Source organism: Varanus komodoensis, unplaced genomic scaffold (assembly GCF_004798865.1).
Source record: "Varanus komodoensis strain SLA01 unplaced genomic scaffold, ASM479886v1 scaffold16, whole genome shotgun sequence".
NCBI classification, from domain to species: domain Eukaryota; kingdom Metazoa; phylum Chordata; class Lepidosauria; order Squamata; family Varanidae; genus Varanus; species Varanus komodoensis.
Genome location: NW_025335468.1, coordinates 3,143,880 through 3,156,480, shown reverse-complemented (window position 1 = coordinate 3,156,480; position 12,601 = coordinate 3,143,880). Strand labels below are relative to the sequence as shown.

Sequence of the window (12,601 nt, the reverse complement as noted above, 5' to 3'; positions counted from 1 at the left end):
CTTGTGTCACAAGGGTCACGCGGCGAGAGTGCTGACTCAGGTCAACTGCCATCTTCTGGTGAAATATGACCACCAGCCTTGAAGGAGCAGGAGGCAGCAGGGGACAGCTGCGGGAACCGCTGTGCGGTGAAGGGAAAAATGCCGGCCGGCGGGGATGAGTGACAAGCTGAGCCAGTGGGGAGAAAAGGCTGCGAACCACTTGAAATTTGAAAACGGGCCGCAATTGGCCCCCGGGCCGGACTTTGGACATATCTGGTCTAGTCTCTCTGCAATAGCTCTCAACACTATACTTACCCTTGTCATGGTGCAGCACAGTAAGGTATTCTTTTCAGTGAACTACCCCAAGATGCTGCAATATGGTATGAGAGCCACTCAAGATCACATTTGTCCAATAAGCCTTTATCCATGCTGTCTCATATTTAATCTCATTTGCCATTCCTTTTGTGATCTTGATGCCCACAGACCTTATGTTCTGATCCCCTCCCCTACTTACAGCCTGCACAGAAAGAGCCAGCAGGCTGCCCCTCTAAGCTTGAAAACTCAACTTTGTAGAAGAGGCAAAGAAGGTACAGAAGGGAAAGGAGGCTATGTAGAGGCCAGGATCCTGTCTGTGGCTTTTGCAGCTCCCTTTCCTCCCTCTCCAAATTGTCCCAAATAGATGGCTGTTTCCACCATCCAGAGAAAACACAGAGTGAAAGACACGGAAAGGCAAAGATGCATATAAGCCTCCAAGTATGTGAGCTTAAGAGCACTGAGGATGCAACCTGTAAGACAGCACCCTTGGTCAGTCACCCAGTCTGAAAATATCCTTGACAGTTTTATATCCTCAATAGTTAGTGGTGTCATAATCAAACCTACTTACCTTACCATGTACCACTTCAGAATGTTAGAGGCAAATAGATGAGCTCCAATAGAGACTCTTATTATTTACATCCCTTCTTTGTGAAAAGTGTACTTAATTCTGTCTACTTCCAAACTTTAATTTATCAAAAATTGCCCATGCTTATCATATGACCATTAAGTGTTCCAACAAACCTTCCAGGAGGAACTTTGTCAAAAGCATTTCAAAAAAAAACAGCAAAATTTAGGTTAGATCACCCATATATATACTTTTGTTGAATCCCTTGAGGGCTTCTATGAAACTTTAAGAAAGAAATGTAGAATCTACAGTTATGATTATACCTTTGTAGAATCTGTGCTTATGTTTCCCTCAACCAAGTACAGGTCACTAATACATTTGCTCGAAGTATGTATTCGTAAGTCACAAAACTGATCTATGGGACAACAGAGCTCTTTACTTGATGTCATTTCCACACTAGATAATTTTTCTGGGATACTTAAATCACAATAAAATAGCAGCACAGGTTACACCGAAGCTCTCTTGGAAGCTTATTTTTATTCAGATTTGAATTTTCTATAATGTTTAAAACATTGTATCTAAAACAATAAAATATTGATAGTACTTACCCGGTAGTGAGCAAGCTGCAGGGCAAGTTGCACAAATGCATCTGGACTTGTTTTTGTTTTCTTCATTAATCCTTTCCCAAATGTATTGAAAGGAAATGAATGAAAATCCACATCATTTGCTAGAGGCTCTGCAACAGCCAAGGATCCCTCAATCACTTCTTGGCACTAAAAGAGTAGCAACATAAAACTAAGTGGAGGACAATTAAGTATATTGGTTCAGCAAGGCTATCCTGCATTTGAAATTTAGATTTTTTAAAGAATTACATAATTACCTTACATAAATGGAACTTTGTTGTGAAAGTAGCAAAAACACTAGCATGAGTCTTTTATGAAAATTTATATATGCTGGTTTGCTCTGAATACAACTTCTGGATATTCTGCATCGCAAAGCAACTGCTTCTAGTTTCTTGGCCCTCATTCCTGTCACATTTTATTAAACATTGCTGAGTTTAGATCTCAACATTGTTTTTGCTTTTCTTTGACAACTTGCTTTTTGACAACTGTCAATAGAAAGCAAAGAACACAAAAAGCCCATTTGGAGTGTCTTTCGGTCAACGTGCCCTCTGACAGCAGGTAGCCCTCCTAAACTGCCCAAGCATGGCAAACTATTTCTGCACCTGCAGAATTTACACCTCTGCAGCTGCAGCTAGAAATGTTTTTCTCAATATAAAGTGGAAGTATTTGGGCTTGTTACATGCACAAATTGCTTTGGCACTCTGAAGGAGCTGTCAAAATAGAAAGTGTGAAAGTCAGCTGTCAAGGTAGACTTCACAATCTCAGAAGAATAAAGTGTGGGGGCTGGCGGCTAAAGAAGGAAAAAACAGGGCAAGGCTAAATCACAACTGCAGGATGGGTAGCAGGTTACAGAGTCTCCACAGGAAATCTGAGGAGGAAGGAGGGGCATAACAACCTATGGTGAGCCTGATCATCTGTGGGATACACTGTGCGTTGTTTACACAGCAACCAATCCAATGTGGCTTATTGCCAGAGTGGGTTAGCATGATAAGCAAACATACCCAGGACAATGTGGATTTGGCTTAATTCTTTGTCAAAGCAGAGGAGAAATTACATCTGGGAGTTGTAGAGCTCCTGGGTAATGCTTTTCTTCAAATCTGCTTCCCATTGGTTGGAGTCAGAACACCCAAATTCTGGGCAAATACAGTCAAACAGAATATCCATGTATCCCAGTTGACTATACTTTATGTTACACAGCTTCCAGGTGTCCTGATTATGAACTAACAACTGATATGGAGGAATCCAGACCAGCCCTTGTGACAACTCGTTCCAATTTGTCTCGTCTTAGTTCTAGTTTCTGAATACCTCTCATGCACATATGCGTTATTCTCTTGCACATTCCAATAATGGAGACAATAACATGGAGGGTTAATGAGAAACCTATGTTCTGATAACTAAGAAGAGCTGTGTAGAATGATGTAAAACCTTTTGCACAACAAAATGTGGCAGTGAAGTACTGTACACTCACAGATCACTGATCATGTTTGTCAAGTTTGGAAAACCACATGTCGGGGATTACATGAGTAGAGCCAGCTGGAGCTGGGGGTCAGACTAGATGGTTCAGGAGGCTGCTTTTTTTCTGTTTCTATGTTTCTAAGTGCCATATCATAGTGTGCTTTTCTGAAAGTGTCATGAAAGTCTACTGCTCTGGACATGCCTGTTTAAGCACTAGTTAGACAGTAAGTCTCTTCACTGAAAAATGAACAGATGTCTAGGATAAAAGTTGCTAGACTGTATACAAATGGAGTTCCTTGTCTGACAGAAAGCTGATCCAGTGGAGTCTTTTCTCGGGGAATTGGGAAACTAGGGATTTCCCTTCCACTGTGCCCCCACCCATTTGTTCTGGAGAGTTTGGGACCCTTAAAAATAGCACAAGAGGTGGCACAAAGGGCTAGGAGACAATGAAGATCAGCTCCCTGTTCTTTAGATGACATTTCTACTGGATCAAAAAGCCTTCAATTTGTAGAGGAATATAAACTGGATATACAGTAACTCATAACACTTATTTGGAGGTGGCTATGTACTTACTTCTTCAGGGATTTCCCACTGCAGCCTGGTAGGCATAAGAATTCCTAAAGTGGCTTCTCCTTTGCAATGCCCATCTTCTGTATAACCCAGTTCAAGACAGTCAGAATGCATGACATTCTGGAAAAAAGTGAGGAAAAGGTTGATTATACTGTTACATCCAGTGTAAATCCAGAGTTGTACAACAGAGAAAGGCAGGAGGCTTGGAGTCTTGATCCCAGTCAATGAGTAGAGAGCGGAATCTGTCTCAGTGTCCCCTGACCACTAATTGTGGTCTCAATGCTAGCAAGGCTGTGATGGATCACCCTGGCATTGAGCCACTGTCTGATGGTGGTGGTGTCAACCTCAGTGGAGTATAAGGGGATGGTCTTGACATGGAGCCAGTCACAAGGCATCGCAAAGTTGGCTCTCGGAAGTATGTCAATCGCCTTGACACCAAAATCTGGGATGTTGGGTGGGCTGGTAACCTGAGAGGGTTGCCTCTCCATCTGATGTGTGAGCTGTGTCTTCCCTCAGTACTGGGGATCATGTTCAGTCAGAAGGTAATGTCTCTTGGATCCCCAGGACTGCAGGTCAACAGGGATTCTCACAGCACCTCCTCTTTTCTTTGGAGTGGCAGTGGTGGCCATCTTTTCAGGGAATTTGGCAGCCTTCCTGGCTGCATGGTCACTGGGTGAAGAACCCCACTGAGGTGAATGTGGGTTGATCAGGAGTAGCCTTGCAGTTGAGGTGGAGGGACAGTCTTGTCCTGGGCACTTGGGAGGAATCAGTGACCTGAAAGGCTTTCTTCCAAAGCTCAGCCTTCAGTTGGTTGGCCCAGTGTCTCCAGGTCTGCTTCTCACCCAGACAGAGAAGCCCATCAGAGGGAGGAAACTTCTACCACAGCTGGCACAATTCCAAAAAGTCTGCAAGAATATCATCGTGGTAGATGAAGAAGGTGGGAAAGAACAAAGGCACAAGCAACACAAGAAAGGACATGTGAAGCAATGGAAAGAAAGTGGGTGGGAAGATTTAAAGATTATTTTTAGGTAAAGCATGAAAAAAGGGTTCACAAAGAAGGAAGACAAGCGGAGATGAGACAGTTTTAGGAGGGAAAAACAAGAAAGAAGGAATGCTAGATAATCAGGTGAAGGAGAGGTGTACTTCCGAGTGTAGGCACAATGGTGGTCAAAGGGAATGGGTGGGAACCTTTCCCCACACTATCCTGAAACAGGAAATGGAAGAGCTCCTGCCCAATGGAACTCTTAGCTGTAGAAGCTTCCAGATGACAGGCTCTGTGCAGGTGCAAAGTCCATTTGTATGATGCACAGAGACCCCAAAGAAAAATAAACATAATTTTAATTAAGAATCAAATACAGGGAGGAAAAATGTATTGGCAAGCTCTTGTTAAAACTGGGTACTTCAACAAATTTATTTGTATTTTGAGCTTAACAATGCTAATCTTCTGAGTTGGTGCTGTGCTTGAGAGTGTCCTGTGGCACACAGAAGTGTACGACTGAATATGTGGTTGTGGGATCACACAGAGGGTTGGGCATATAGTTTGGGCTGGGCCACAGGTTAAATTTGGATTATACACCAAATGACTTATTCCTTTATGTAGATTTTGTGTATTTAAGGACAAACGGCAATAGCCTGAACAGGATCCACTACACAAAACACTTGTCTAGAAGTGTCACAAATTACAATGGTACTGGTAGAGTGGTAATCACAGAAATACTCCAGTTCTTGGATACCACCTTGCTTGTCACATCTGCCTTAAGCAGGTCCTTTCACCTTTTGGCATGACTAAACCCGAGCAAGACTATATACATCATGATTACACACAAACCACATGATTGTTGCAAATCTACCACCTACTTTGCATCTCTTGATTTAGTTTAAAAATTGTTTTCATGCATGCAGTAGAAGGCAGTACACATTTATCAGCCTCCTACCTGTCAAGGGAGCATTACTTGCTGAAACCCGTATCAAAAAATATTCAACATGAGTTAATGTATGTGTGACAAGTTTTTAAATTTTAACTCAAAGTGTCAGGCTTAATCCCTCCACTACATTGCATTTCCCAGAATCTCTTAGCTTTCCCATCACAACAGATCTTTACTGAACTATATAAGCTACTGTAAATCAAATTGGTAATCTTTCAGTAAAAAGTGGAGGTATAAGTTTGTTTATATATATATTCGTTTATATATTCTGGACAATGTAAGAATAAACACTTTACTACATTGATTGCTAACCTTATTCACTTACAGAACTTGCAATGTGTAATACCAAAGGTAAAGAAGCAGGAATTCCAAAGGTAAAGAAGCAGGAATTACCATTGATACTTTCAAAATTTTACCTACTAGCAGCAGTACCTTGATGACTATTCCCTACTTGTGCTGCAATTTTGCCTATTTCAAAAAACATCCTTATTTCAAAAAACAGAGAAATAGAGAGAGCGAGCAGTGATTATTTTATTAGTTTTGGAGAAAATAATAATAAAGCAAGGCAACAATCAAATTCACCTATCCAACTCTCCTAAAACAGCCCAGTTGGAAAGCTTGACATATTCGCACTCACCTCCCAAAGATGTCCAACAATGGGAGCATCTGCCCAAGAGTGTTCACTGTTCAGGCCCAATTTACCATTCCTGAACACTACAAGAGTGAATGATTTGTCAAACCACCTATAAAAGACAAACATTTCCAAAGATTTAAAAGGTTTCTTGTCAGATATAGTAATAATGATCTCAATTCTCTGGTGTCAATCTCATTACACAGCCAAATAAGCACCAGTGGCACAAAAACAGGAGGTATAAACAGACCTGGAATGTCCCCAAGGTTTGCAGAAGCACCCACACCCACCAAAAACAAAACCTTTACAAGGGAGAATTCCTTGGGTGGAAACCTGCCACCCCCTCAAAAGCAGTCCAGTAAGGACTCCTCATGTCCAGTAGGCATGCAGTGCTAAATGAACTTACAGCTGGGAATGGGAGAGGCTGGAATCCTGAATAGCCCCCACCCTCAGCAAATGGAACCCGTTTATTGCAGGTTCCATTTGCTTAGCATTTAAAAACAGCCACATTCTTCCACACATACCTGTAAGCTTAAAAGCTTGAGGATAATAAAGTAAAGAACAAGGGGCCAGGAGAAGCAGCTATATATTTATGGCAGCAAATCCAAAGTGAAGTGAGTAAAGCATGCAAGGTTGAAACTCTTATGAAATCAACCTTGTGAAACTCAATGTGTGCAATATTAAAGGTATTCACGGCCCTGTGAAATGGAGGTCTGCCACAAAAAACCCAATGTGAATGAAGTTAGTCACATGGGGAAAAAATCAAATGTTACACTTACGATTTTCTACACTACAGAATTAAGTAGGAATTCTTTCTCCCCAGCTCCTGAAGTCTCAGAATCCTCCCCAGTAAACACTGAGAAGCTGTGACAGTTAAGCATCTAGAAACTTACTCCTAAATATATCCAAGAGCATTTCACTGAAGCACAAAATGTGCCAGTCCAACAAGTATTACATAACGTAACATTCCGAAGTAGCCCAAAAAAAAAAAAAAAAAATCACACTACTAGTATGAGTCTTCAACCTGTCCTGGAGGGGGTCGTGCTCCCCCTGAAGGTCAGAGACTGTAGCTTGGGGGTACTCCTGGACCCAACACCATCACTTTAGTCTCAGGCGCATTCAGTGGCCAGAAGCGCCTTCTTTCAGCTACGAATAATTTACTAAATGAGGCCCTACCGGGAGAGGCAGAGCCTAGCCACAATCACACATGTTCTGGTAACCTCTTGACTGAACTATTGTAATGTGCTCTATGTGGGCATGACTGGACTGGTACAGAACAGGGTGGCAAGTGCTGGCATAAGCAGGACCGCACACCCATGTAACTCCTTCATTACATCTTCATTGGTGCCAGTTGAGCTCTAGGCCCAATTTAAGGTGCTTGTTTTAACATATAAAGCCCTAAATGGCTTGGCACCAGGATACCTGAAGGGCAGCCTCTTCCCATATGTACCTACCTATCCCCTAAGACTGGGTTTGAAGACACTTCTCAAAGAGCCATCCTCCAAGGAGATAAGGAAGATGGGTAATAGAAGAGAGGCCTTCTCAGCCCCACCTGTGGAATAGCCTCCCAAAAGCAGCTCACCTGGTGCACTCTTTACAATCTTTTTGAAGCCAGGCAAAAACAACTTTATTTTTAGGCATTTTAATAATTGTTTTAATCTTATAATTTTTAGTTATATATATTTGTTTTATAGTCTTTTATTATTCTGTGTTTTAATTTATTGTTTTATTGCTATAATGTGTTTTTTCCCGCTGTAATCCACTTAGAGGTCCTTTGGGCCAATATAGTTGGATATAAGTTTAATAATAAACAAATAAAATACTAAGAAAAACTATACATTAAGTGTTTGATTATCCTTTGGCAACATTTGTGACCACATCCTTTAAAATAAGTCACACTGTCCATAAACATGAATAGTGAGAAGTTACTTGTGCAAAGAGAAGTTACTTGTGCAAAAAAGACCTTCAGTTTCTGCAATGTACCTGTCATAGCATTTGCCATGCAGAAGTGACTTTGCATAAGCGTCCATTGATGCCACTGGATCTTCTTCCCTGTAACCCTGAGCAGTGTCATCCAAAGTCACAAAGAAAGCTGCCTTCTCAATAGCATCCAAAGACTGCTTGTTCTTTCCACGTGCAAAATAAGTCTGGCGAGCTTTAGCCCAAGGAACTCTGCCACAAGAATGTAAACAGAGGCATTATTGAAAGTCAGTTGAATGCAATCAGGTTTACAGTCACCCCCTTAAAAAGGATCTATTTTAAAATCAGATCTAAGACGATTTTTAATGAAGTGCAATTTTCGACAATTCCAGAAATACTGCATATGAAAAATGCAGCTTTGAGAGTTAAGAAACTCTTAAAATGAAGTATGCAAAAGCCAAGTTTATACAAACATTGACTGAAGCATATTTGGGCAACCCATGTGACAACCATGTAGCCCTTGGGAGTTTCTCTTGTGGTTCAACAGTATCTTAGCTGCCTCCCCAGTTCCTCTATGATTTTCTTCCCAGGGTGGAAACCATTTGCTCTGACCTTCCTTGCTGAAATCAATGTCCCAACACAGGTGCGCACACACAGAATAAACAGTCACAGTCAGAGGCCTCTGTGCAGGCCTTTTTTGTGCCTGTTTTGAAAGAAAAGCCCGTGTTCCTTTGACTACTGGGGGCAGAGAAAGGAATGCAGCAGAGGAGGAGAACCCAGTTGTATGCTCTGATGGACAGATGGCATGCAGATATAAGTATCAGAGAGGGGGACAGAGACCCACAAAATGGATAGGTAGAATAGTGGTGGATTAATGAATGAATTGAAAAGTTGGATATTTACTTTGAAGTTCCATTCCGAGTTAACACCCCCCACTGTCCAGCACATGCAGGAAACAGGTGACCAGTCTTTTTGCTTAGGTCCTAGCTTCTGTGGCCCTTCCCAGATAGTTCTTTTCTACGTGATTACGGAGCCAGGAAAACAAGGAAGAAAATGTACAGCTACCTGAAGAGACAGAACCACCTCACCTATTTCTTAAGTATCAGCTACTCCCTTCAGAAAACATAATGAGATTGTTCTGCCTGCCACCATGTGTGGTATGGAGGTTTCCTGTGTACTGAACTAGAAGGTTCTTCCACTGGATGCATATCAGGCTAATCACCTTCTAACTGCTCTACAACTAACAAAATGGGGGAATCTGAAAGATACTCATGTTAGAGCGTTTTATTTTTATAATGCTTCCCTTTAGAGGTGGGATTTGGTTCGAGGGAATCAGAAGCTGAATCACCAAAAGAATGAGAAGCAGGAACCTGTTCTTCCTGGATGTTTCAGGGTGTGTGGTTGTAACTACTCTTTTTGTTTTGATTGTTGTGAGAGCAGAGTGACAAAAGCTAAAACTTAGGTCACATATTCCTTGCCTGTTTTGAGCAGTTGGGATCTTAATGGTGGATGTGTCCTTGCACCAATAAAAACAATAGGGCCTGTGTATGAATAGAGTATAAATGCACATACGGGTGCATGTTCCATGCACACCCGAAGGGATGGATGTGTGTGTGGATGTGAAACCTTGTGGGACAGTTTTGTCTGTTCCTGCTCCCCAGCATACTAGCTTGAGAGCTTATCCCTAGGAAATGCAGTCTTCAACCTAGAAAAGCTGCATAGGAGGGGGCACTAAGGAAAAGCAGAATCAGCAAGAATTGCTTGCCCATCTTCTTTTGTCAGTGTGAAACCCCTATTGGCTCTTGGTTCCCTCTGTGAACAGAAGGTATCTTTCAGTTCAGAGCCATATTTGTAGCCGATCCACTTTGCATGGTGTACACATGTAAGAGCTGTTTCCAATATCACAACAACCTCAGTGCTGATGTCTTGCATTATCAGTTTGAGTCACAATGCTATATGGAGCTAACCAGAAGAACCTGCATACAGATGTCAGCCCAGTTCATCATACAATCAAGGAATAAAAGTACCAACGTACCTGAAGATATGTAACAGACTATATTGAAAACTTTAAGCAAAATAGTAGCTTGAGGACACAATTCTAAACAGATTTTTGAAAATGAAATTCTGCCCAAATGTTTTGCAGTAGTTTTAAAATGTTCATACCTGTCTCCTGCAGTCAGGGCAGCTAACTTCTCTTCGCCTGGCTGAGGCTCTGATTTGTCATCCAAAATCCACTGCATCTGCTGTTCGATTTCCCGGGGTTTCAGTGGTCTGCCATCATAGTACAGCCATACTTTGTAATAGCATCCCTTATGGAACACAACAACGTGTTTGCTGTCTTTTATATGCTGGATAGTGTCTAGAATTGCAACCCAAAGTTTGGAAATGAGCAACAGTTTCTGCAATGTAAAAATGTAAATATATGGAGTGCTCAGCTCCAAACTGCTTCCATTATTTCAATCATGCCATACCCATTTGTCTAAAGTTAACTGGTTTACAAAGACTTATAACTATATCCTATTCATTTGTACACATACAAGTAGTATTCTTCAGGCAAAAGTAGGTCACTATTTTAAAAATGGTGTGCTATATGCAGTTGCCCCTTTAATAACTTAGTGGTACTCCTGAGTTTACAATCTCCTGTGCACACAAACAAATGCATTTTACATGCCATATGCAATCTAATTAAACATAACTGTTGGAGCCTCAGCAGTTGCATGAGATGAGCTGCAATGCTGCCATCCAATTAAGTGCCAGAGACTGAGCTCAATAGAAGCTGTGAAAATTTTCATGTGAGCTGTTCAAAAGTTCATGAATATGCTTGTATTTAAATTCCTCACACTTTCATTCTTTAATTGTCACAAAAAGCATGTACTGGCTGAGAAGTTGTAAATTCTTCTCATGGGATTGTGTCACTCTTTTATAACAGGAGTAATTTATTTGGAAGTGACCCCTTCTGAAAAAAAGTGCCCTACACAAAAACATGTGACCTGAAAAAGAAAGTTTGTTTTCACATTTTCTCTGAGATAATAAGCTTTAACATTGGGCATGATTTATGTTCAAACAACACTAGAGGTAAAGCAACTCATATCCTTGTAACTTAATAACTTATGTCTAATATTAATGTCCTGTAATATTCTTAATATTACAGTCAAGAAATCTAAGTGTAATCATGTTCATGCTATGGAAACAAACCTTATGAATAGCAAACCTTTCACCAAAATGCAGATTGCTAACCTGTCAGTTAACTATCATACAGAAAAAAACACTGCTTTCAGAAGTGCAATGATTCTGAAATAAAGCCAATAATTTGCAATTTAGGCATCAAAGCTTGATCACTATTCTTCATTACCAATAGAGTAACATGCAGAGTAAAACCTGACACATGATCAAGGGAGCATTATTGAGGACATTAGTAGTGATTTTCAAGCAATAATTTTTTAATGATTCTCTGGTTAAAGTTAGGGGGAAAGCTGGGCAAAATGACGACTTACTCCAATGAATATTATATTATGAAATAGTACATTATTTTTGCAAGGTCCAGTTCAAGGAAATATTATGAACCACTTGAGTCTGTTTCTAAATGCATGAAGTTCCAAGATGCATTTGCTTACTAAATCTCATTTATTAGAAGAATTATATCCTACCCTTTTTCCTCTTCAGGGAACCTAAGACCTCTTCCCCTCCATTTTATCCTCACAACAACCCTGTGAGGCAAGTGAGGCTAGGAGTCAGTGACTAGTCACCCAGTGAGCTTCAATGCCAAGGAGGACTTGGAATCTGAATTTCCCAAGTTCCGCTTCAACATTCAAACCACTATACCACACTGATATAAAATTATCTGATATGAGAACATACAATAAAATTTATTTTCCATTTCTGAAAGCCAGTTCAAATTTCTTCTTAATGTGAGGAAAATAATGAGGTAAAACCTACTCTTGCATTAGTTTCTCCTATTTCACAGTGAGAGGTTCAGATATATTGAAAGATCTCTGCTGGGGGTTAAGCTATGTCCTACAGCAAAACAACAGGGACACTTGGGTCATCTTCTCACTGCACTACAGCTCAGGTACAAAACCTGGCCACATGCAAGGCAAAAGGATTAGTTTGGTGTATAAGCAGAGTATTTAAACGGTTGTGAGACAAGTGCATCAAGATTTTATTCTTCCAAGTTTATTAGTTTACCTTAATAGTAAACAAGCAACACAAGGGAGCAGAAACAGCCTCTCTACATAAAGTATTATTTTCCAATTCCTTATTACTGGATTGATACTTTTATCAATAAAGATCTGTTCATTAGACAAACCGTTTAGGCAAATGGGCTATTTGTGATGACTTCACACAATGATCTCTCAACCCACCAGTGAGTGCACCCTAAAATATATTTCTTCTATGAGGAGATTGACGGAACTGTGCCTGGTTAGCCTTGAGAAAATTGAGGGGAGGTATGCTAGCATTCTACACATACTTGAAAGGAAAAATTTCCCGCCTGTTAGAGCAGTATGACAATGGAACCAATTATGCTGGGAGGCTGTGAGCTCTCCCACACTGGAGGCATTCAAGATGCCACTGGACAGCTATCTGAGAGGGATGGTTTAACTTGGAGTTCTGCACTGAG

The 12,601-nt window shown here is 40.9% G+C and overlaps 1 protein-coding gene across 5 annotated transcripts in view; it reads right to left on the bottom strand.

Moving 5' to 3' along the window:
• CPT1A (carnitine palmitoyltransferase 1A) overlaps positions 1-12,601 on the bottom strand; it is a 63,181-nt gene that overhangs the window by 13,344 nt on the left and 37,236 nt on the right. For all 5 annotated transcript variants that reach the window (XM_044425519.1, XM_044425523.1, XM_044425522.1 and 2 more), the window contains exons 10-14: positions 10,147-10,342; positions 8,047-8,235; positions 6,070-6,175; positions 3,511-3,627; positions 1,468-1,632 (exon numbers count right to left, since the gene is read on the bottom strand). In XM_044425519.1, the coding sequence (XP_044281454.1) occupies positions 1,468-1,632; positions 3,511-3,627; positions 6,070-6,175; positions 8,047-8,235; positions 10,147-10,342 (773 nt within the window). The remainder of the gene's footprint in view (positions 1-1,467; positions 1,633-3,510; positions 3,628-6,069; positions 6,176-8,046; positions 8,236-10,146; positions 10,343-12,601) is intronic.